Here is a 25,126-nt window from a genome sequence, read left to right on the forward strand (position 1 = left end):
AGAAGATGGAGTGCTGTAGTAGTCCACAGCGGATGTCCCAACCAGGAGGCGGTTCGGAAGCTTGATGCTGGCTGACGCTCTGGTCTATGGTGAAGTCATTTGCGACCAAGGACTAGACCCTCACTGGACGAATGGACGGTATTGGACTGTAGAGGAAGAAGACTCTTCGCCCTGGAGACCGGCACTCCTCCGGGAGGAGCCCTTAGGAGTCCAGCCGCTGGGACTTTAGGAGATTCACCCTGGAAGCCGAAGTCCCCCCAGGAAGAGCCCATAGGGACACGGCCGCTGGGACTTAGGCGACTTCCTGATGATGCGGATGCAGGCGCCTCCTGCAGGTCATGGTTCCGGACAGCTGGCGCCTCCAGCAGGTCGTAGGAAATCCAGAAGTCAGTCCAGGAGTCGGAGTCCAAGCATGGTCCACAGCTAGTCCAGAGGTCGATATCCAGAGAGCGGTCCGCAGCCAGTCCAGGGGTCGATATCCAGAGATCGGTACGCAGCCAGTCCAGGGTCGGAGCCAGAGAGTGATCCAAAGCCAGTCCAGGGGTCAGAGCGATCCAAAGCCAGTCCAGGGGTCAAGTCCAGAAGAATCCACAGCAAGGGAAGCAGGCAGAAGCGGGACGAAGACAACCAGGAACACAGCAAACACTGGACAAGTCCAGGAACCTTGTTGCAAGGCACTGGGGGATCCTAGAAGCAAGATATTTATGGCTGAAGGCGTCTGACGTCATCCTCAGCTGTGCAGCTGATTTTCCCGCGCTGGCCCCTTTAAGAAAGGCTCCTCCCCGCGCGCATGTCAGGGGGCGGGACCAGCCGTGCCGAGTCGTCGACATCTCTCCCGAGGAGGGAGAGACGTGCTGAGGGGCCTGCAGGCCCGGGGAAGCTCTGAAACGGCCCTGGCCACCCCCGAGGTAGGTGGAGGGACTGGGGCACGGCCCGGGACCGCAACATCAACCGCTCGCTAACACAAGGACTTGTACCAGACACGCTGAAACTAGCCACTCTCAAACCTCTCCTCAAGAAACCCAACCTGAACCCTGCAGACCCAGCCAATTTCCACCCCATCGCTAACCTACCTTTTGTCGCCAAACTAATGGAGAGAATAGTTAACAAACAGTTGTCGGAATTCCTAGAAGACCACAAGATTCTCACAACAGCCCAATTTGGATTCCGCAAATCCCTCAGCACGGAATCCCTCTTAATCTCATTGATGGACAGAGTCCTCTCCGGCTTGGAGAAAAAGACCCCCTACCTCCTGGCACTTCTTGATATATCTGCAGCTTTCTACACTGTAAAGCATTCTATCCTCATCAACCGGCTCTCAGACATAGGCATCTCAGGATCAGCCCTTGAATGGTTCACATCATTCCTTAACAATAGGACATACAAGGTCAGAATAAGCAACAAGGAATCACACCCGGTCAAGTCCACTCTTGGAGTCCCACAAGGATCCTCCCTCTCCCCAACCCTGTTTAACATTTATCTTCTCCCACTATGTCATCTGCTCTCAAGTCTAAAGATCACACACTTCATATACGCCGACGACGTCCAAATCCTGTTGCCTATCACTGAATCTATCTCCAACACCATCAATTTCTGGAACAACTGTCTACAGTCCATAAATTCCCTCTTCACTAGCCTTAACTTAGTTCTCAATACTGCAAAAATGGAACTTATGCTGATCACCCTGGATGACAACTGTCAGGCTGCCAACAATCTAATCACACCGCTAATGATCTCCCCCACTCACGTAAGAGACCTTGGCGTTACTATCGACCACAGGCTGAATCTCAAAAAATTTGTCACAAACACTACGAAAGAATGTTTTCACAAGCTACACATATTGAAAAAGCTAAAACCTCTCCTCCACTTTCAGGACTTTAGAACAGTCCTCCAAACTATTCTATTTTCAAAAATTGACTATTGCAACTCTCTGCTAATTGGCCTCCCAGCTATCACCACCAAACCATTACAAATGCTGCAGAACTCGGCTGCCAGGATCCTAACCAACTCTAGTAGAGGAGAACACATCACACCTATTCTAAAGAACCTACACTGGCTCCCTATTAAATTTAGAATCATATTCAAAGTACTAACCATAACCCACAAGACCATTCATTCCCAAACTTCGCTAAATCTAAGTGACCCACTTCGTCCCCACGCATCATCGAGACCAATCAGATCCAGCTACTTAGGCACCTTAAATGCACCTCCAGCCAAGTCATCGCTCAAGAAACGTGCATTCTCGACCGCCAGCCCCTCTCACTGGAATGCCCTTCCCACAGACCTTCGGCTAGAAACTTGTAGTTGGATGTTCAAAAAGAAGCTCAAAACTTGGCTTTTCACAAAAGCCTTCACTTAAAGGTCTCTCCCTCAGGGTCAGATTCACGATGATGCGAGATGTCCGACGCCGTAACCATTTAATCTTATAATTTAATCTCATTATTTCCCCGCAAGCTGTATGTTATAATGCACTCATGCTTTTCAAGTCTGCTGTAAATCCAAGTTTGTTGAATGTTTATGTTTATTTATATTTTGTATATTTATACTTATATTTATAATAATTTTATTTTATTTTAAGTCATTCGCTGCTTTATCTATAAGTTCATACGAAGTTAACCCTGTTATCTGTACCCTCTTGTTTGATGAAATTTCCAACTTTGGTTCTATGTAAACCAATGTGATATGTACTAGTACAGGAACATCGGTATATAAAAGCCTTAAATCAATCAATCAATCAATCAATCAATCTGCAATAGGCCATGTCCCCCAGCCAAGCAAAGCAGGCAGAGTTCCCAGGGAGCTTCACCAGGAGCCCAAGAAAGCTGAGTGGAACAATTACACAGCAAGCCGTCCCTGGAGATTCTTGCTAATTAGGTTTAAGAGGAAAGAAGAGAAGCCTCGGGGAGAGTGTGGATCCCCAGGCATGCAATAGAAGCCTTTAACAGAAATCATACACTGGAAGCCCCTGCCCTGACTCTCAGCACAGACTGGGGAGGACCTGAATCTGTGCCCCAGGCTAATCACCTTCTGCTGCACTCATTAATGCCAGCTGCTGTCAGTAAGGAAATCAACGGTGCTGCTGGCTTGATTAGGCTGATTTAAATGCCTGACGAGGTCTGAGAAAGTGATGCCACAGTGGGATTGGCACCAGGAATGGGCAGGTGGTTTGATGCTGGAAGCTGAGCACCTTCATTTGGAAATCATTTACTTACAAAACACCACGGGTGGATTTAGTCAGCTTCTACATTTTCCCCCTTTTTTGGTTTAAGTTATAATTTAGAATTCCAAAATCATGAGGAAAGCATCCACAATCATACGCATGAAATGCTTTGATATTCCAGAAGTTAAAACGTAACTGAATCCAAGCTTTTCTTCAGCTGCCTTAGAGAGTTCTGTGCAGTTGCTTCACCTTGAAAGATAAAAATTGTGAACCATCCGGTCCGGCCGGCCTGTCTGCCCACATTGACAAATCTCAGGCTCCCAGAGTCCTAAAGCTGTAAAGATGGGCAGAACACCATCTCACCCACATCAACCCAAGGAGGCAGATCCAGACCGGGCTTTGCCCCATTGGATACAGGGAGATGTAGGCCTGCATTCCTTAGGGAACTCAAAACTACAGCTCCAGTGAATATGAGGGGCAGAACCAGCACCGGGTCACTCTATTCGAGTTGACCTGGATGAGATGGCAGAGCCCTAGTGATGGGCGTTTTCAGTGACAAACCTTAGGCATAAGTGAGCCCTGAATGCAAAGTTCAGCAGCTAGGGCCACAGAGGGGCAGGACGACAGGCTATATTCTCCCTGTCCTTCTCTGAACTTGCCCCTGCAGAGCCCAAATAAACAGAACCAGTCTGTGTGCCTATTTCCTTAACATATTCCTCCATCCCTCTTTGATAAGCATAAAGGAATCTGAGGATATAAAGGTAAAGCCTGGGATAAGCACAGAGGATCCTTAGCTGTGGGGGAGTGAGGGGTAAAGCCTGGGATAAGCACAGAGGATCCTTAGCTGTAGGGGAGTGAGGGGTAAAGCCTGGGATAAGCACAGAGGATCCTTAGCTGTGAGGGAGTGAGAGGTAAAGCCTGGGATAAGCACAGAGGATCCTTAGTGTGTGGGGGAGTGAGAGGTAAAGCCTGGGATAAGCACAGAGGATCCTTAGCTGTGGGGGAGTGAGGGGTAAAGCCTGGGATAAGCACAGAGGATCCTTAGCTGTGGGGGAGTGAGGGGTAAAGCCTGGGATAAGCACAGAGGATCCTTAGCTGTGGGGGAGTGAGGGGTAAAGCCTGGGATAAGCACAGAGGATCCTTAGCTGTGGGGGAGTGAGAGGGAAAGCCTGGGATAAGCACAGAGGATCCTTAGCTGTGGGGGAGTGAGGGGTAAAGCCTGGGATAAGCACAGAGGATCCTTAGCTGTGAGGGGAGTGAGGGGTAAAGCCTGGGATAAGTACAGAGGATCCTTAGCTGTAGGGGGAGTGAGGGGTAAAGCCTGGGATAAGCACGGAGGATCCTTAGCTGTAGGGGGAGTGAGGGGTAAAGCCTGGGATAAGTACAGAGGATCCTTAGCTGTAGGGGGAGTGAGAGGTAAAGCCTGGGATAAGCACAGAGGATCCTTAGCTGTAGGGGGGAGTGAGGGGTAAAGCCTGGGATAAGCACAGAGGATCCTTAGCTGTGGGGGAGTGAGGGGTAAAGCCTGGGATAAGCACAGAGGATCCTTAGCTGTGGGGGAGTGAGGGGTAAAGCCTGGGATAAGCACAGAGGATCCTTAGCTGTGAGGGAGTGAGAGGTAAAGCTTGGGATAAGCACAGAGGATCCTTAGATGTGGGGGGATTGAGGGGTAAAGCCTGGAATAAGCACAGAGGATCCTTAGCTGTGAGGGAGTGAGGGGTAAAGCCTGGGATAAGCACAGAGGATCCTTAGCTGTGGGGGAGTGAGGGGGTAAAGCCTGGGATAAGCACAGAGGATCCTTAGCTGTGGGGGAGTGAGAGGTAAAGCCTGGGATAAGCACAGAGGATCCTTAGGTGTGAGGGAGTGAGGGGTAAAGCCTGGGATAAGCACAGAGGATCCTTAGCTGTGAGGGAATGAGGGGTAAAGCCTGGGATAAGCACAGAGGATCCTTAGCTGTGAGGGGTAAAGCCTGGGATAAGCACAGAGGATCCTTAGCTGTAGGGGGGAGTGAGGGGTAAAGCCTGGGATAAGCACAGAGGATCCTTAGCTGTGGGGGAGTGAGAGGTAAAGCCTGGGATAAGCACAGAGGATCCTTAGCTGTGAGGGAGTGAGGGGTAAAGCCTGGGATAAGCACAGAGGATCCTTATCTGTGAGGGAGTGAGGGGTAAAGCCTGGGATAAGTACAGAGGATCCTTAGCTGTGAAGGGAGTGAGGGGTAAAGCCTGGGATAAGCACAGAGGATCCTTAGCTGTAGGGGAGTGAGGGGTAAAGCCTGGGATAAGCACGGAGGATCCTTAGCTGTGAGGGAGTGAGAGGTAAAGCCTGGGATAAGCACAGAGGATCCTTAGCTGTAGGGGGAGTGAGGGGTAAAGCCTGGGATAAGCACAGAGGATCCTTAGCTGTGGGGGAGTGAGGGGTAAAGCCTGGGATAAGCACAGAGGATCCTTAGCTGTAGGGGGAGTGAGGGGTAAAGCCTGGGATAAGCACAGAGGATCCTTAGCTGTAGGGGGAGTGAGGGGTAAAGCCTGGGATAAGCACAGAGGATCCTTGCTGTGGGGGAGTGAGAGGTAAAGCCTGGGATAAGCACAGAGGATCCTTAGCTGTGGGGGGGTGAGGGGTAAAGCCTTGGGATAAGCACAGAGGATCCTTAGCTGTGGGGGAGTGAGGGGTAAAGCCTGGGATAAGCACAGAGGATCCTTAGCTGTGAGGGGAGTGAGGGGTAAAGCCTGGGATAAGCACAGAGGATCCTTAGCTGTGAGGGGAGTGAGGGGTAAAGCCTGGGATAAGCACAGAGGATCCTTAGCTGTGAGGGAGTGAGGGGTAAAGCCTGGGATAAGCACAGAGGATCCTTAGCTGTGAGGGGAGTGAGAGGTAAAGCCTGGGATAAGCACAGAGGATCCTTAGCTGTGAGGGAGTGAGAGGGTAAAGCCTGGGATAAGCACAGAGGATCCTTAGCTGTGAGGGAGTGAGGGGTAAAGCCTGGGATAAGCACAGAGGATCCTTAGCTGTGAGGGAGTGAGGGGTAAAGCCTGGGATAAGCACAGAGGATCCTTAGCTGTGAGGGAGTGAGGGGTAAAGCCTGGGATAAGCACAGAGGATCCTTAGCTGTAGGGGGAGTGAGGGGTAAAGCCTGGGATAAGCACAGAGGATCCTTAGCTGTGGGGGAGTGAGGGGTAAAGCCTGGGATAAGCACAGAGGATCCTTAGCTGTAGGGGGAGTGAGGGGTAAAGCCTGGGATAAGCACAGAGGATCCTTAGCTGTAGGGGGAGTGAGAGGTAAAGCCTGGGATAAGCACAGAGGATCCTTAGCTGTGGGGGAGTGAGGGGTAAAGCTTGGATAAGCACAGAGGATCCTTAGCTGTGGGGGAGTGAGGGGTAAAGCCTGGGATAAGCACAGAGGATCCTTAGCTGTGAGGGAGTGAGGGGTAAAGCCTGGGATAAGCACAGAGGATCCTTAGCTGTGGGGGAGTGAGGGGTAAAGCTTGGGATAAGCACAGAGGATCCTTAGCTGTGGGGGAGTGAGGGGTAAAGCCTGGGATAAGCACAGAGGATCCTTAGCTGTGAGGGAGTGAGGGGTAAAGCCTGGGATAAGCACAGAGGATCCTTAGCTGTGAGGGAGTGAGGGGTAAAGCCTGGGATAAGCACAGAGGATCCTTAGCTGTGAGGGAGTGAGGGGTAAAGCCTGGGATAAGCACAGAGGATCCTTAGCTGTAGGGGGGAGTGAGGGGTAAAGCCTGGGATAAAGCACAGAGGATCCTTAGCTGTGGGGGAGTGAGAGGTAAAGCCTGGGATAAGCACAGAGGATCCTTAGCTGTGAGGGAGTGAGGGGTAAAGCCTGGGATAAGCACAGAGGATCCTTATCTGTGAGGGAGTGAGGGGTAAAGCCTGGGATAAGTACAGAGGATCCTTAGCTGTGAAGGAGTGAGGGGTAAAGCCTGGGATAAGCACAGAGGATCCTTAGCTGTAGGGGGGAGTGAGGGTAAAGCCTGGGATAAGCACAGAGGATCCTTAGCTGTAGGGGGAGTGAGGGGTAAAGCCTGGGATAAGCACAGAGGATCCTTAGCTGTAGGGGGAGTGAGGGGTAAAGCCTGGGATAAGCACAGAGGATCCTTAGCTGTGGGGGGAGTGAGGGGTAAAGCCTGGGATAAGCACAGAGGATCCTTAGCTGTAGGGGGAGTGAGGGGTAAAGCCTGGGATAAGCACAGAGGATCCTTAGCTGTAGGGGGAGTGAGAGGTAAAGCCTGGGATAAGCACAGAGGATCCTTAGCTGTGAGGGAGTGAGGGGTAAAGCCTGGGATAAGCACAGAGGATCCTTAGCTGTGGGGGAGTGAGGGGATATGTACAGAGGATCCCTGGATGCCAGAGTGTGAGAATAAAAGGAGAGATTTCCTGGCTGGCGTTCAGGGCATGGCACCAGGGATGACACTGGGCAGACTTCATTTGCTTATGGTCTTTACTTGTCCTGGTATTCTTTGTTTCTTGGGATGAAGGTCACACTGCAGAGCCACCCTGCACTGCCCCACCCTGCGCAGCCTCTGTGCTGTGACACCGAGTCTTGTCCATGCACTCTGCATATAACAAAGGCGACTTTGTCTTTATCACTTCTTCCAGGATAAACAAATGAAAACGCTGGCTACACAATTATTTGTACAAAAGAAACTGTTACATCTTTAGAAGCACCCATGAGACTGACTCGGGCGGTCTGCCACCCTTCCTAGCGAGCAGTTTAATTCTCAGCTGCCTCCTTGAGGTGCCAGTTGCAGAACTGAAGCCTCTTGTTTGTAAGGCAGGAGGTGCTGTACTGGCAGTGGCATTTCAAGGGAGGGCTGGGGCATTAGAGAGGCCATGGCTGTGCTGATTCGTATCAGAGCCTCCTGGGGCATCACACTGAAACCGAATGTAGCACCAGCCTAGCCCTTCCAAGAGGCCCCGACTGTGCAGCTGGGAAGGTCAGCTATCACTATCGAACAGGCTTCGACACAGGTCCAGGAGGCCGACGCTGACAGGAATGACGGCCAGAAGGAAGGCACCTAGTGCAGAACTGCAGTGGAGGTTATAGGAGCCAACACCGTGACAGAGTCCAAGGAAACTCAGGACAGGCAGCTAGCAGCGGGAGGCTGGAGATCAGAGATAGCAGCGGGCAGGGGAGAGGCAGGCTGGGTGCATGCGTTGCAGGCATTGTCTACTGTCACAATGGAAGACAAATTGGCTGTGTCAGCTATCACATGTGGTTGCTTCTCATGCATGTTAAGAACATAAGTGCCATACTGGGTCAGCCAAGTACCCCCCACTGATGCACAAACGTTGGGTTGCATAAAATGAAAGGGAAGAGACAGGACAGGGTAAAAGGCTTCTGCTGCACAGATATTTTATTTATTGTACTTATAGCCTGTTTTCCCAGTCTCACCCCAAGCGCCTACTCTCAAGATCTCAAACCCTGGTACAAAATGTGGCATAAGCATTGTGGATGAGCACAGATTAATTTACATCAGCAAAAATATTCACATCATACAACTAGAACATGAAATAACAGACAGAACTACAAACCACATTTTATCAGATATCACTCATATAATAAGGAATAGAGAATATTAGGTATCAGCATACACTAAAACAACCCTGCAGTGTCGTGGATTTAAGAAAGGGCGTAAACTGAGATCCCCTGGGAACTGTGGATCATTATCAATAATGCATAGAAAAAGGGGAATCCAGGACTAAGACCCAAAGAGGGAGGAATAGAACTAAAAACCATGCATATCAGCACTGCAGTTTGCAGAAAGATTATACTACTCCTGTTGGATGATTATTATTATAAATTGGGGTTTTTTCCATTTAATGTTGGCTGCTGTCTCTTGCATGGAATTAGATCTGTCTTGACTAGTGGTGAGGACAGAGGAACAATTGAGGCTCTGTTTAAAGTTAATGTGTGTTCAGGTCCTGGGCAGAGCGAGAGCATAGGGGGCGGAGTCAGAGAAGTAGGAAGGAGAAAACACGTTGGGGGCAGTTTTTAAAAAGATGTTTTTATCTGTAATTTGATAGCAACTGTAAGAATTAATTTTGATATTTTTTGTGCAGTTTCTATAGAAAATAGAATTTAAAATACTTTCTGAAGGCTCCCAGGAAACACCACCATTGAGTAGCTGCTACACATAAAAGGGGGGACTGATTGCAACCTGGAAAGAAACTTTTCAGCCTAAAACAGGAATGGGCAAAAACTCTTATTGATCCTTTTGGCTGCCCATCATCCCGGCGAGGTGATCCCGGCAGCAACGCCAAAGGCGGAGAGCGGACCCGCTGACCTCAACAGCGGCAGGCGGCTCGAGCGCCAACACCGGGGGCAGAGGGAAGACGTGCTATACATTTAGTGAGGAGGAGGAAGAGAGGTCACCAGTGCCAGGTAGGTGAGCCTACCCACCCTCCAGGCGAGGTGATCTCAGCAGTGAAGCTGAAGGCGTGAGGCCTTGACGCGTACACAAAAGAGCTTGCCTTGTTGTGCACCTGGAGTGCAAGCCCAAAGTGGTTATTTTATTACCTCCTACCTGGCTTTAGCACAGGCTGCCCTTACTATACAGCTAACTTGCTGGCTTGCACCTGAAATAAATACATTTTAAACCCATCTCTAACCATACATATCAGAAAATGGAGGCAGTCCACTTTATTGAAATCATCACAGTAGGTGGAAGACATGAAAAGTGCCAGAGAACTTCCAAACACAAGCAAAGAGAGGACGAAACCCTGATCTATCCCAAGTTAAGTAACAACTCCTCTGCAATTTCTCCCTGCCTAATGTTTACTCTCCTAGTATTAAAAACTAAATGCACAATCGTTATAAACAAAAATCCCACTAATAAATGATCTACCAGAGGATCTAAATCCCTCTTAGCCTGTGCATCACCGAAACATGGCTGAAAGGTAGTGATAATGTCCTAAACCAAATTGATCACCCCAACTATGATATCTTTCACTTCCCCAGGCACAAACGTAAAGGTGGGGTCTCTTAATAATCTGCAAAAAGGAACTCAAACTTAAACCCTACAAAGTGGAGATAAACCCACCCCGCGAGATTGCAATACTAAAATCACCACTTCTAAATATTGGCTTGATCTATTGCCCACCTAGAACTCAGCAAAAAGACTGCTCACCTCTAATCGAAATCTTCACTAAAGTGTTTCCAACTCTAATCGTAGGAGACTTAACCTACACAGGAGCGGATCGGCCCGTCAGGGGATCGGGCATCCCCCGGTGGGCCGACTGCTCCAGTCACGTGGTCTGCCGTGCGTGGCCGTGACAGAGCCGCGCTCGGCCGACCGCGTGATGTGTCCTGGGCAGCGAATACCCGGGCCGGTCCGACATCGTGAATCCGCCACTGAACCTAGATGTAGTCAGTGCACATAAATCTACAGGCTGTGAAATTTTCCTAGATCCCATGGAAGCCATAGCTTGATGGACTTTATAACAGGGTCTTAGCAAGCTAGGGCGAGATAACATAGTACAAAATGTCATCTTTGTGAGACTTCCCTTATTCCAAATGACAACAGATCTTCACCGAGGTGTACTGTGCTGTTTGTACTTCTCCGAAACCACCCCCTCACCTTGAGCTATTGGCTAACCCTCCTATAGAGCTATAAATACTTGACTATTATGAAAGCCTCTCTACACCTCCCTTTTCCTTAGTGCAGGCATTAGGCCTGTGATATTACAGCATTTTGATGAAGCTAGGGGTAAGTTTGTACCTGAGGCAGTAGAGGGTAAAAGTGACTTGCCCAAGGTCACAAGGAGCAACAGTGGGCCTTGAACCCAAGTTGTAGTCTGTTCCTCTAACCACGAGGCTACCCCTCCCTCCATTCAAGCATAATAAATGCCTCCACATCCTTTGACTCCTGGGATAAAATCATCATCAATGAACGAGCAGACTCCCTACACCCAATCCTGAAAAACAAATCCCAAAATGAAGCCAACACAACTAAGCAAAAGAAACCTTGGTACAAAAAAGAGCTAAGACATAACAGACCCTGAGAAAATCTGAACAACAATGGCAGAAATACCATTGCTAGTCAGATCCTCTCACTGTATCGATGTGGGAAATTACCCAAAACCGTAACAATTAACCATCATCCCTCTACCTGGGCCTTGAGAGTCAGCGCTTCCTGCCTGGACTCGTTTTAGAGCAGTCATTAGTTAAATGAAGCTCAGGCAAAGCCTTGGTTTTGTTTATCTATCTTGCTGCTTTGGGGAAGAGATAGCTTTGCTTCAGATTAGCAGCATTTCTGCTCCTTTGGTAGATTAACCATTAACATCAAACAGGGCCCCATAAACTAAACTGCAGGGAAATGCAAGTCACTTTCTCTAGCAACACACACAGCTGGCTTTAAAGATCATGCAAAACCTCTCAGTGGTTGGTAGATCTAATACCATAGGTTTTCAATACTCTTGCTAGAAAACCGCACACGTCTCCATGGGCGATGCAGGATTATGAAATGCACCAAAGTTTCAACACCGTGTCAGGCACTGGTCCTTAAAATTGCCTCCTCTCACCATGGTTTACAAATGTGCACATCTCCTGGCCCCTGCAGAGTTTACCCGACTCCCACACAAAAGATGAATATTCATTACTTGCAAAGTCTGTTCTAACTAGTGCAAGGGCTGAAGAAAGGGAGCAGGAACACCACAGAGCAGAGCCAGTCTGCTTCCTACTGGAGCCCCTCTCCTTTACAGCAATGAAGTGCCACTCTGCTCCCTAATCTACCCCCTCTCCTCCTGCAGAGAATGGGAGGGGTGTAATGATGGAGGCAGAGCCGGTCTAAGTGTAGGGGAACCTCTGGTCATGCACCCCCTAACTTACCTAGTGGGGGCAGCTCAGACACAGTTCTCGCTCCTACCAGCGGCAGTGGCTACAACCCAGCGACCCCATCTTTGAGAGTATTGGCTCTAGCTCAGCACCACTCTGGGCCTCTTGCTGGCAGGATTTTGCCAGGGCTAAATGTTTGGTGCTCTAATCAACTGCCTAGTTTGCCTAATAGAAGCACCGGCCCTGGATGGCATGGATAATACTTCAGTTTTAGTCTGTATTTAGTGAGGGTTTATAAAACATACAGAAGTGATTGTTATTGTTATTGTTATTGAATTGAATTGGTTATTGTTCAATGTTATTGAATTGTTATTGTTCAATGTTATTGAATTGTTATTGTTCAATGTTATTGAATTGTTATTGTTCAATGTTTAATGTTCTATGTACAAAACCCCGGTCTAACCTCCCAGACCAGGGCAACCTTTTCGTTACTTGTAAACCGGAATGATTTGTATTGCATACAGGAATTCCGGTATATAAAAATTAAAAATAAATAAAATAAATAAATAAGTGCATTTTCTGCACAGAAGGAAGTTGTTCTGCCTTCAGCCAGATGGCATCAAAGCACATAACTGCTCCCTGCCCTACTCCTATAAATTTAAATATAGAACTGGATTGGAAATATACAGCAGAAGGTGCCCCATTAAAGACTCAGAATTAAATCTCACCTCAAACCAAGAATTATGTTCTTTGAGTTACATCTTGAGCCTTTGACAGGCTGATAATTTAAAAGGTCCGAAACAGCTCCAAGAACATTTATCTCAGCCCTATGAGAATGGCTAGCACCACCCTTCTCTTTTCCAGCTTTCCCCCCATGTACAATCTGCACCTGCCAGTAGATGTGGAGAAAAGCCATAGGTTTCCCTGCTTTTGCTGCCTCTTCCCTCACCTCCAAATTTTCAGTACTCTGTGACAGCCTAGTGGCTGTAACCAAAGCTGATCCTGCATCCAGGCTAGTGCCTGCTTTCCTACAGGACTAGTATGGAAGCAGCAGGAATCTTGTATTAACATCCTTACTTGACAGTAATGTGGAGTTAAGGCAGTGACAGACTCCACCTCTTCATTTTAGTGCATAGCCACCACACTGCCTTCTGTGCTAATAAAATTATGACCACTGTTGAGGAATGCAAGACACCATTTACAAGCTTATAGATCGATGATGTAACAGCAGTAAAAGAGTTAACCAGAACTGGGCGTAAATACTAAATACAGGTATGCACTAAGTGCTAGGAACAGGTTTCTCTTGTCCTGAGCAGATTATGTCAGGTAAAAGTATTGGAAAAGTTGCTGTTTATTATGACAGATAACATCTGGAGGCTACACCGCTCCTTCAGACCCAACCAACATCCACCCCTTACAGCACGGGCTGAGGTACTGTCCTCCCCCACGGCACTGAACGGCCAGGATGATTGCCTAAGAAAGTCGGGTGGCTACCTCACGACAATGGAGGTGGATGGGCTGCAGTGCTGAGGACTTTAAAGTTTGTTTTTTTTAAACTCTGCTAACACAGTAAAGGTATTTCCAGGAAGTAAAGTACAGACAGCAAACTGGCTTTTCAAACTTGTGTGTTAGCTGTTCTGCTGCCAGTCACAATAACAGGGGTAAAGTACATGCAGACCTTTAGCAAGTTTGCAGAGGGTAAAGCTCCCAGCACCCTCTCCCCCTTGCACATCCATTTGTAGAAGAGTGACCCACATCTCCCCCTATCATCCATAAGGCCTGGGACCAGAGTGAGAACAGCCCCTCCCCCTGCATATTCAATTCCAGTTCATGCTTCTTGCATGAGTGAAATGTTGCTCAAAGTATCAGCAGATATTTCAGCCCTGCACTTTCCCACTAAGTCCAAAAAAGCTACTATGCAGGAAGTTAGTCACACTGAAACTTGTACAGAACAATTTGCAGATTAATTTGAGCCTCACAGCAACAGCTAACCCACTATAGATAGATCCAGCTCTATCAACCTCAAATTTAAAAAAGAAAAAGTCCAAAATGTACAAAAACAGGGAGGAGACAGCCTAATTAATTCAGTTAGGACAAAGGATTTTTTCCCCCCAGTTCAGGCCACAGTTGAACTCTAGTCTTGGCTGCTAGAGGATGGGGTAGAAGCTGGGTTTGGACAGGTTCCTGGAAGAGATCATAAACCATCAAGGTAGACTGAGAAATCCACTGCTTATCCCTGGGTAAGTACAAGCTGTGTATGAACATAAGTGTGGCAGGACTGGAAACTGGAGAGTGGGCTTGGACCTTTGGTCTTCCTCAGTAGGGCAAATGTTATGCAAACCAAGACAGGTTCTGCAGAGGCTGCACCTCTTACTATAATAGATGTCGTCTACCCACAGCAACGAAATGGCTAAAGCTATTGTAGTTCTGCTCCTTTTAACAATTGCACTGTAAAAGAGCAGCAAAGATTTCCTGCAGCTGCTGGCAGCAGTGGACAGATCACATCCAATGGCAGTAGGACGGCCCAAAATCAACAGAACCAGAGGCGACAAGTACAGTTAAAGAGACAGATGACAATATAAAAGTTTTATTTGGTAAAATAAAAATAACTTCTCTGAGCAAAGGGAGGGCAGGATAGGAAATACAGCAAGTTGTGAAGATACAAAAAAGTACAAAATTTGTTCTGTCAGCAGCACAGTACTGGAGAATCACTCAAAGCAGAATGAAGATAAGAGGAAGGAGCTCGTTTCTTAAACCTGGCAGCTTCAGAGGCAGGGGGTTGAGTGGTAGACACAGCCACTTTACAGGACACCTTTTGCTCACTAGATGAATAAAATGCATGCTGGATAAACAGAAGGAAGATTCATCAAGAAAGAACAAACCAGTGCTAGACTGGCAGCATTTAAAAGGCATCACAACCGTGAAAAAAAAAAAAAAAAATCATAACTGTGTAAACTTATCCACACCAGAATTATTCCAAAACTTTAGTAATTCTCATTAAACCAAACTTCACGTGTGACAATCAGCTCCAAGAACAGATTATGTCTGTCCTGACCTTAAAAAAAAAATTGGTAAATGACCTAGACTTACAGAAATCCCCCCAAACGTTATTCTTTTATAGGATCTAAAAAAGACCAAGTGAGTGCACATCCAGCAGAAGAAGATGCACTCCGGCAACGCTGAAGCAGCTAGGTCCAGGATGCATAGGAACTGTGAGACCCAGGAGAGTGAAGCCCAGTGCTTAAAACAAAAGGGGAGAGAGTAGAAGAGGATCAGTCTGCAAGGTCAGGGTTTGTTACTAAAATATCTTTTCATGGTGTCCACACTTACATTCATCAACTGTTGTGATTTGCTAGCTTTGTATAAAAAAAAGTGAGGGGAAAGATATTTACGTCACCTGCGGCTTCTAACATGTTACTAGCTCTCTGAAAGTTTACATCCTCACTGACCATTTACAGATGCAGCCTCCTAGGTAGGGAAACCTCAATGAGAAACAGAAGCACCCTTGTGTCCAGGTCACAAAGCACCACGAGATACAGCGTGCAAAGACAGAGCTAAGCACCCGAGTGGTCACAGCAAGGGGTCTGCTTGATGGTTACTGTGATGCAAGGTATAGTTAACGGAAAAAGTTAAAAATCCTGCCATCTCCACACTTGTTGTCCATATAAATATTTTTACAATAAGTTTGAGTTGTGCACACACTAGCACAATTTTACATATACGTTTACCACTCATAGGCACGTCCCTTCTAAAAACAAATTAAAAAAAAAAATCACATTAAAAAAATAGAGGCAGTACTATTTCCAGTCTGAGGAAGGAGTCATCCCGCTTCATGTCACAGCACTCTGACATGGCCCTAGTCTTCACTAGCTCACACTTTTCCTCTTCCCAGGTCAAGGACATTCACGTCATCACCAGGATGGAGTAGAAATGCAGTAGCAGGGCAGGAAGTCTATGCCCAGCATCTCCATTAATCAGAGCTTGAATTGCAGAACAGAAGCAGCAGAAATCTTCATCAGGGTGGAGGAAGCAGACCAGCCCCGGCCCTCTCAGAAGTTAGGCAGATTCAGCCCTCCATTGTCCAGTCATCAGGTGCTTAAAAAGCACAAAGCAATATTTAGAGCAGAAAGAACATGGAAGCTACTACTTCAGTAGACCAAGCTTGAGCAACGCCTCTCTTCTGTGCTCCTCACTGCTAGCCCCTTTGGGGGTGATTTTCACACTGACCCCTGGCCTTGAGGACCTGGAAAAGTTCTGCAGGGGAAACGAGCGCCTGTTTTCGTTTCTCTCTGGTTCGGCTTTCTCCTGCCCAGGATTCTGGAGATTGCTGAAGTCTTTACCTGTCCCTAGGGAAGCCGGGCGTGGCCTGCTATTCCGAAGTAAGCTGGAAGAAAACTTGTTGGAAGGTGCATTTTTGAAGATCGAGCCACTGCTTTTTTGGCTTTGCTCATCGCTGTCCGCATAGCCACTCAGACCTATCCCCGAACGCTCCAAGGTGTTTGATTTAAAGCTGAAATGCCTCACGCCAGGCAAGGATCCCTCAGGGAGGCGGAGTCCCACACCAGGCTCAGAGTAGCTGCTGTTTCTTTTATCAGCAACTTCTGTTTTACCATCTCTGGTCATCCCCTCCACGCCAGCCTTCAGAACAGAAACTTCCCTTGGCGTGGGAAAGCCTGAAGGCTGCCCAGGACTGGTGCTAAGCTGGGCCTTCTCCAGTGGCACAAGCCCAGTAGTTGCCCTCTTATCTATGAGGGCTTCTGTTCTACCAGCCTTCACTAGACCTTCTGTGCTAGCCTTGGGATCAACTTCTCTTGACTTTGGGGCAGCCAGTGATTTTTCTGGACTAGTACTTAATCTGTGCATCTGTTCCTGTAGCCCAACGTTTTGGCTGGTTCCATTCTGAACAGTTTTTTTGGCCAGGCCTTTGGTTGTACTCTCTGTACTAGTCATGGGAACAGCCTCACTTGGCTTTGGGAAGCCAGGAGACTTCAGAGGACTTGTACTCAATTCTTCTGGTTTCACCTTTAGCCCAAGCTTCATCAGAGCTTCTTGCCTTGCTTTCCCCTGTTCCCTGGGGACAAAAGGTTTCACATGCAAAGCATCTGCATTTCTGACCAAGGAAGAGGTCTTTGCCTTTGGGTCAGACTCGGCACTTGGGGTAACCACACTACCATCACTTCTTTTAAGGATAATATTAGGAGGCAGTTTCCTTGGCTTGGGTGCTATGGGAGGTCCTTGTTTAAAGTGCTGGTCTACAGTCTTTGCTGTCAGATGGTTAAGAGATTCTTGGGAATCACATGGTGTTTCTTGTACGACTTTCTGCATTTCCAAACTCTTCTCAACATGTTGCACAATCTGTGGTGGCTGAGGACATGGGAAGTTTTGTACCTTCTGCTGTGAAACGCCTTCTGGGCCTGGAGAAAGTTGCTGTGAAGGGACAGACACTTCTGGATTCCCAAAAACTCTCTCAGACTGTTCCTTCACTGCCGTGCCATCAACTTCACTGACTGCTGGGTCTCCAGTGCTCATCTCAGGAAGTTTGGTCTTGGATGGCTGCTTTGCCAGTTTTTGATCTCGGAAAGGCTCAGGTGGTGGAATGAGTAGCAGCTCTTGAAGAGATGCTGTTCTTTGATTCTCTTCCATAGGCCGTTCTGATGCAGCACTTGGCTTTCCGTTACACACTGTTGATACATCTATGCATGAGGCTGCAACGTTGCGTGGGACACTCAGCGTGCCTTCTTCCCTCGGAGCTTGCACATTCCTGGGAAGGCTTCGAAATCCTGAGCTGGGAATTGGCACCGGAACAGAGCTCAGAAGATCTGGTCTGCTCACGTCGATTTTTACTTCCTCTGGATGCTGACCAGGACTTTTAGGGAATGCATCATAGGGATCTTCAAGAGGGAAAAAAAAAAAAAAAAAAAAAAACACGGACATTCAAAACATGAGCTTGGAAAAAATCAGAACAATTGCTGAGCTTACAGTGACATGCAGACTGCATAGCAGTAATCACTTTCAAAGTAGTACTACAGGGTGAAACATTCTTTATGTATTGCAGCTAGGGACAGCAGACCAGAAGACATTGAGATGTGTAGGGAGAGAAGTGAAACACTGAGCTATGATTTATAGCCTAGCATTCCTTGAGAAAATTCTGAACTGTGCACTATAAGTTATCCCCAGCCCCAATTATTCAGAACAAATGCTAGATGCAGTTTGCCCTCACACCTTGGCGAATTCCTTGAAACTTATGCCTCCTCCTGCAGGGACGACACTGGGATATCCTAATCTTTCTGGGGGTGAGATGGTTTGAAGCTCTGCAAAAATGTTATGCTACCATAGAGACCACTGGTAAACATGTTTAAGACAGACCCTTCCCTCCCTCCCATCAGGAGGGACTGCTTGAACAAGTTCACTTGGATAAGATTTACACATGCATGCAAATGTTTTTCCCTTCTGCAGGAGGGTGGAAGAATGTTGATTATACCATCAGGCCACTTGATGCTCCATCCCCCCCGACCTCCCCAAGGTCATGTCCATGTCTTCAAACTACATTTAAAAAAAAAAAAAAAAAAAAAAAAAAAAAAAAAAAAGAGTGTAGGTTTTACACACTTTTAGGAAGCATTTTTTTGTGTGAGGCCTCATCCACACGCTCTGATTCATCAGTGGATAATCCACTGTCACCTTCCACATCCAGGGAGTCAATAGTCTCTTCCAGGAACATCAAGCACTCCCGTTCCTCTGCTGACAGGTGATCATAGCACTCATCGCTCTGTAGTGACCAGAAGATTAACAGATGATTTGTTACTTGTGGTTTATCTACATGCATCTGCTCCTTACCAGCAGAGTCTACATCCTGAGCTTTAGATGCTAACTTGACAATGTGGAAAAAGTTAAGTGGTTTTCAAATACAGTTTTGCTAGCTATACAGATCCTTGAATTAATGCACTCAGCACAACTGTGGTTTACTGGAAAAAGAAAAAAGGGAACAGTTTAGGAACGTGACAGAAGAGATAGAACAGGGAAATGCTCAAAGTGTCTCAGTATTTCCTCCCCAACCATCAGCAGCTCCTGCTGAAGGTTCCCACAGCAGCAGCAGCTGGGCCCAAGCCTGTGGGGAATCTTCAGCTCGTTCACAAGCGTTATAATAAGACCCTGAATGCATACGTACAAAGGTGGAGTGGTTTGAGGTGATGCTGACAACACTGTCACAGCTGCCCGCACTGCCGAGGCTCATCATGGATTCCATGCCAGTGCTCTTGGTCTCAGGCATCACACAGATCAAGCCCTGGGTGAGCTCCCGACAGTCCCCTCTGTGCTAACTGGGGAAAAAAAGAAAAAAAGAAAGTGAAACACCTACATTTGCACTGCTAACTGCAGCACCAGCAGTGCTGCCCCCTCATTTTATCAGAACGAAAAGGCGAGTTTAAGAGTTCTGGCTGTTGTATGGGGAAGGCCTTTGCAGCAATGTCCATGCTGCCAGCGTCTTACTGTATGACAAACACCCCACACTGCAGCAGGCAAGGGGACAAACTTTGGTTCCCCCCCTTTCCAATCAAAGGCTAAGCATCCGACTCTCAGAGATGGTAACATGGATTAAAAAAAAGTGTCTCAGTAAGAATCCAGAGGAAACAGGGCAATGGAGGCATGAGTTATTGCTAAGTAGCTATTTAGGAGAGATGGGTTATGTAATAAAAAAATTTTGAATTTAAGATGACTAAGTGTGAAATCTTCTACAGGAAATAAGGACAATGCACAGCAATACGTCTGCGTGGATATCTCAGACTAAAAGCTATTAAAGAATGGGCTTATCTAGTCATCTTTGCTGTCTCCTTATATCAAACAGCCTCTCACAACCAACCTCAACACATCTTATTATGTATAATATTCAGGCAAGGCCCTGTACCATAAGTGATTTAAAAAAAAAAAAAAGACACCAGCACCCCCCCCCCCCCCAAATGTAAACAAAATAAATGTATAGAAAAATTGCATTTTTCCTTGTAGTCTCACCCCTCTCCTCCACGGAGATCGTGGGGAGGAGAAACAGTACCACTTGTGCTGCCAGGACACTGATAAAATTTATTTGTTGTGCTCTCAAGGAGCTCCCAAGTAGCTGGGGAAAGAAGGAACAAACACCTAAGTATGGAAACCCGAGAAAGGCATTGGCAGATGACTCCCAGATGGGAGAGCGCGGCGCTTGCAGTTTACCTAAGGCTGAAGGGAGATATTCTCCAAGGGCAGAATAAAGTGGGGTACTGATGACAGATTTCCCCCAAGGAAACAGGCAGTGGCACAAAGTGGAGGGGGAGTTTCTCACAGATCCAGATCAAAGCAGCCATGCTTACAGTGCCCTTGCAGGAGAAGCTTTACTAATGCAGGGAAATCAGAGAACCAAGCCGTGGCCAAATCTCCCACGTGTGGCCTTCATGAATACAGCCCTTAAGCACAGAGGATGGGAGCAGTCCAAACAGAAGTACCACACTGGTCAGCCAATTCCCAGGCGCCTTGCCATTGACGCAGCTTTTCTTCCAATTAAGGTAGTCCATAACTGGGTAAGACTTACACTTCAGCATCTGCAGGGGGCCCTGATCTATGGTAATGCACAAGTTTAAGTCCCTTTCCTGAAGAGCTTACAGTCTACATGGGTACCTGAGGGAATAGGATCAGTAGTAGAAGCATTTTAATCCCGCTCATTCCCCCTCCACAGGGCTGTCATATAAAGCTTAGAACATATGAATCTGTTACAGGAGTATAGGCATGCATTCAGAAGCAGGACCAACAATATCTTCTGTGCTCCCAATTACATCACCGAGGCTTGTGCGCTCAGTAATGCAACCAGAACCCTCAGCTCACGTGGTGACCCCTCTGTCCTCCACAGGGCAGGAGCAAAGGAAAGTCAGAGCACCAGTCCTGCCCAGAAGGCTGCCACAGTAAATAGCCTCGCATTATTCAGCGAGACCAGAAATTAAAAACATTTCCACTACCACAGTTAAAATAACTCACTATATTTTAAAAGATTGTTCTTTAAAAAAAAGGCACATATTTGAAGAGATAAAACTGAACAATTTGGTTAAGAACCCCCCTCCCCTGAATGACCGGCAGAAGTAACCAGTTCATGCACTACACGGCTACAGCCGTGTAAATGACTTAGACCGTGGCCTGCTGAGGGATCTCAGGATGTCTGCCAGAAATTGTACACAGGAGGCACTGGTTGCAGTTACATTTCACATCCGGGAGTGCTGAAGGCACACATGGCTAAAAGCTTACAAAAAAGAAAACCTGAGGAAGATTAGCATAGACATCACAAGGCATTCTGCAAACTCCAGTTGCACAGAGGCTCTGCACATCTTGAGAACATTTAAGCAGAGAAGGACCAGCCATTACGGCCCTTTGAAGGTCAGGGCCAGTACTTCCATTAATCAAACTGGGCAGTTTGCTAGAGCCTCAGCCCTTAGGGATGGGGCAACAAGATCCAGCCAGGAAGAAGTCCAGAGCCAATAGCAATGAACGCTGGGCTGCAGTCACTGCTGATTGGATGGAAGGAGGGAGCTGCTGCAAATAGTTGAGGGAGGGGCTGCAAGACCAAAGTTTTACCTAGGAAGCCAAATACTCTTGCACCAGCCATAAAGATTAGAAGGTGCTTGCCATGGACCAGACTGTCAGGAATACACAAGCATTGGAGAACACTTAAAATAATGATAGATGTTTGGGAAGAAAGATCCATTACCCCCTTGAACTATTTGAACAGCTGTAGTATTTTCATGGTAACAGTGAGGTTATCCAGACTGCTTCAAGGAAGGTGGAGCAATGACCTGGCTACAGTGTTGAATCCCCCCCCCCCCCGAATCTGTGTTACCTTGAGTAAGTCACTTCATCCCCATGCCCTAAGGGGCTGAATGCCAGCTTCTCCACATTGGTCTGTAAATGTGGTTGAACCTATTGACCAGACCTGTTATTTCCAGTAAATCTCAGATGAGAGGCAGAGACAGCATAAGATTAAGGCTAAACAAGCTGCATGACATATCCAGATGTTCAGCTGGGTTTATAATCATACCTGAAGTCACAGTTCACCTGTTTCATGGAGACATAACTTCTCTGTCCAAAAAGACAGCTATAACCTGCAATTTGTTATATCACAGTAATTTCAAAGCTTTAAAGAGTTACCACCCACATTAAGAGAGAGCAACCCACAGTAAGGCAACTTCATTACCTAGTGTCCTCAAAATATTAAGCTTGCTCATTTCTGGGCTCAGTTGCTTCTTTTCGTCTTAAGAAAAGCCACCCTCCTAAATATTTTCCAGGCTGGAATGAGAAGTATGTATTTATGGCCACACCCCTTCAGCTTCCACTGCTCATCTTCCAGGTGTCCCTGCAACACCTGCACAGATCTCCCAGATTGCATACCTTTCTACCATCAAGATCTCTATTTTAAAGATTTGAAGGAATATTGTCTTAACCATCCACATATAATATATTTTCCCTCCCACTACTGCTAAGGCAAAAATGCCCCAGAACCCAATATAAGACCATTAGAATAAAATATTACATTGACATTTTAGCTGGAAGACTCTCTGCATTCATGTAGTAGAGGTTAGAAATCCATCATCTTTTCCCCTCCTATCACCTAGGCCTAATGAGGCAGGGACTCAATTCAAGTTCAATATTTCAAAGCAAAAAAATGAAGTGTGGTTACATGGAACTTGAAAGCCAAACACAAATAAGGTACTTTAAAAAAACAAAACCACCATTAAAGTCAGTTCTATTCCTCATTTCTAAAGGACTACTAGACATACCCAGTGCTGTCTTTTTTTGGAAGTATGAAAGTCCTCAGGCCTAGTGTTCCCACCATTTGCAAAGGACACTGCCTCTAACCCACAGCAGTCTTCTTTAACAGCTAAAAAGATCTGAGCTGTAAAGAGTTAACAAGCACTGCTGGGGGAGGGGAGCACACAATCGCAGTTAATAGTTAAACCTTAGCAGCCTCCCATCCCCCCTTGTAAAGTAAAACGTGTAAATATATCCTTGGCACACTGACTTCCACATAAAAAGAGAAAACACAGAAATTAAAAAAAAAAAAAGGCACATCAGGCCAAATATCATAAACATATCAAGCCAAAAAGACCTCTCAGAAAGTACAATATAAAAAGTGTTAACATTTAACCGAAGACAAATACGTACAATGCCAACAAGTATTAGAGACATCTTTTGTCCAAGTTTTTCTTACAGAACAAACACTCAAACCAAAACCCCAACCAAAAGCCTTCTCCCCAGGATCTCCAGGGACCCAAATCCCCACCATGTATCCGATTAAGACATGGGAAGAGAAAAACAAAAGAAAAATATAAATATGCAGATAAGAGCAGGCATAATCCCCTCACAGCGCATACCACCTCCTTGTAAGAATATATATACCAACTCCCTGCGTGTAGTAGACAAGGGGACTTGTTTACTTGGTTTAATAAAAAGTATTTTGAGGAAAAAAAAAAAACAAGCATACAATAAATAGCAATGAAAAGTAGAACAATGCTAGAAACTTAAAGAGAAGGTAGTTACTATTCACAATAAGGGATCTATTGCAACAGACCTCAAGCTGATAAGCAGGTTAGCAACAGCATTTTACCAAGCCCTCTGACCTAAGGCCTTCCCACCTGCTTATCTGGAGGATCTTGCTTCATTCACCCGGATACTTTCCTTTAGTTAAGGATGGATAAGAAGCCCCTCCCCCTCACATTCCTGGGGAGGACAGTTCTAGACCAGGGATGACACAGTCAGAAAACAATCCTTTGTGCTGTTTCCCACTAGGACCTCCTGAATGGAAGAAACTAAAAGAGAAGGAGAGCAAACCAGCTTTCTCTGCCACCACCTCTCGGGCCCAAGGAGCCGCTGGCCACGCCTAGGGTGTGCGGGCTGGTTTCGAGCCCACGAACTCTGCCTCGGACCACCCTCACCGAGGCAGGCAGGCGGGCTCTCCGCTGAAGCCCGGTAATGCCCGATCCCACAAGGACCGCCTTTACGTGCACTTGGAAAAGGAGCCGAGCATCCGTCAGGCTGAATTTAAAAAGATGGGGGGGCTTGAAAGGCGATAAGACCCCGGCTTACCTCCAGCTCCGAGGAAGAGAGCATGCGCTCCTGGCTCCCGCGAGCTTGCACTGCGCCGAACTGCCCTTCGCCTGCCGCACCTGTACAGGTAGAGCGCGCACCTGGCCGCTCCCAGCCAATCGGCGCTCGCCCCGCCCCGCTGCGTTGCTCGGTTTCTCTTTCGGGCCGCTCTCAAACAGGGGAGGCGGAACTGACTTGCAGCCAATCGCAAAGCAAGGCAGGCTTTTCGGCCAATGGGAAGCTCGCCTCGGTCTGGATGGCAGCCCAGGGCTGCGTTTGCAGAGGCCCCGCCCCCCCCCAGTTCCAGGCTGGAGCGAGCGCATGCACGCGGCGCAGTTAGAGCGCTGCTCAACTTTAACCTTATTGTAAATGACCGCTCCCTTATCAATAGAGAGCCTCCCAGAGACATGCTGGAAAGATCATTTATTAAAGGGCAAACTGCCCGATGTTTTCACGTGTACTGTCGACATTCTGTGCACCGCTGGACTTCCTCTGCTGAGAGTCATCCCTTTAGGCATAAGAACATAGGTCAGACCAAGGGCCCATCAAGCCCAGCATCCTATTTCCAACAGTGGCCAGTCCAAATCACTAGTACCGAGAGGTAGTTCCCAATGCCAGACTTTGCCAGCCCAGCAGATCGGCTCTGTCACTCGCGACATCACTTGTCTTTTTTTTTTCACTGTTAGTAACTGTAATGACAGTTGGCAATTTTGTGCTTCGTCTTTCATTGCCCAAACTTCAGCCCAATCAGTCCATTGGCAAGAAAGTTATTGTGCATCTGGAGGGCTGGATAGATTTCTAGTAGCCCACTTCCCAATCTTGGCTGAAAAGCAGGGTCGATCCGGTGACTCAGTGTCGGTGCTCCACATCTGGTCTCAATTCCACTCCCTGTGTCTGGAGATGCTGCAGAGGTAGCGCACATAGTTCTTGGAGGAGGGAGGGAGTCATAGCCTTTGTGCAATGGCAAACACCTAAGGGCTAGATTTAGGATCTGTGACTTCAGGTTCAGGAGCTTGGGTGTGTGGCCTCCGGCCGAGAACTGTTCTCACGTTAGGCGCAAATATTAAAAAATACCTGGGTAGCTGT

General features: G+C 47.3%; 1 protein-coding gene across 2 annotated transcripts; it reads right to left on the reverse strand.

The window, feature by feature from the left end:
* Positions 1–14,518: 14,518 nt before the first annotated feature.
* On the reverse strand, positions 14,519–24,188 carry C12H1orf116 (chromosome 12 C1orf116 homolog). 2 transcript variants are annotated; one of them, XM_029573347.1, is made up of 4 exons: positions 24,041–24,188; positions 19,113–19,263; positions 18,554–18,713; positions 14,519–17,838 (listed from the first exon to the last, which is right to left on the reverse strand). In XM_029573347.1, exons 2-4 carry the CDS (start codon positions 19,212–19,214, stop codon positions 16,091–16,093), a joined length of 2,010 nt encoding a protein of 669 aa, XP_029429207.1. In that variant the 5' UTR covers positions 19,215–19,263; positions 24,041–24,188; the 3' UTR covers positions 14,519–16,090. The 2 variants fall into 2 exon arrangements, with proteins under 2 accessions (XP_029429207.1, XP_029429208.1); XM_029573348.1 differs by lacking the exon at positions 24,041–24,188 and adding an exon at positions 23,590–23,878.
* Positions 24,189–25,126: the final 938 nt, after the last annotated feature.

Source organism: Rhinatrema bivittatum, chromosome 12, assembly GCF_901001135.1.
Source record: "Rhinatrema bivittatum chromosome 12, aRhiBiv1.1, whole genome shotgun sequence".
NCBI lineage: Eukaryota > Metazoa > Chordata > Amphibia > Gymnophiona > Rhinatrematidae > Rhinatrema > Rhinatrema bivittatum.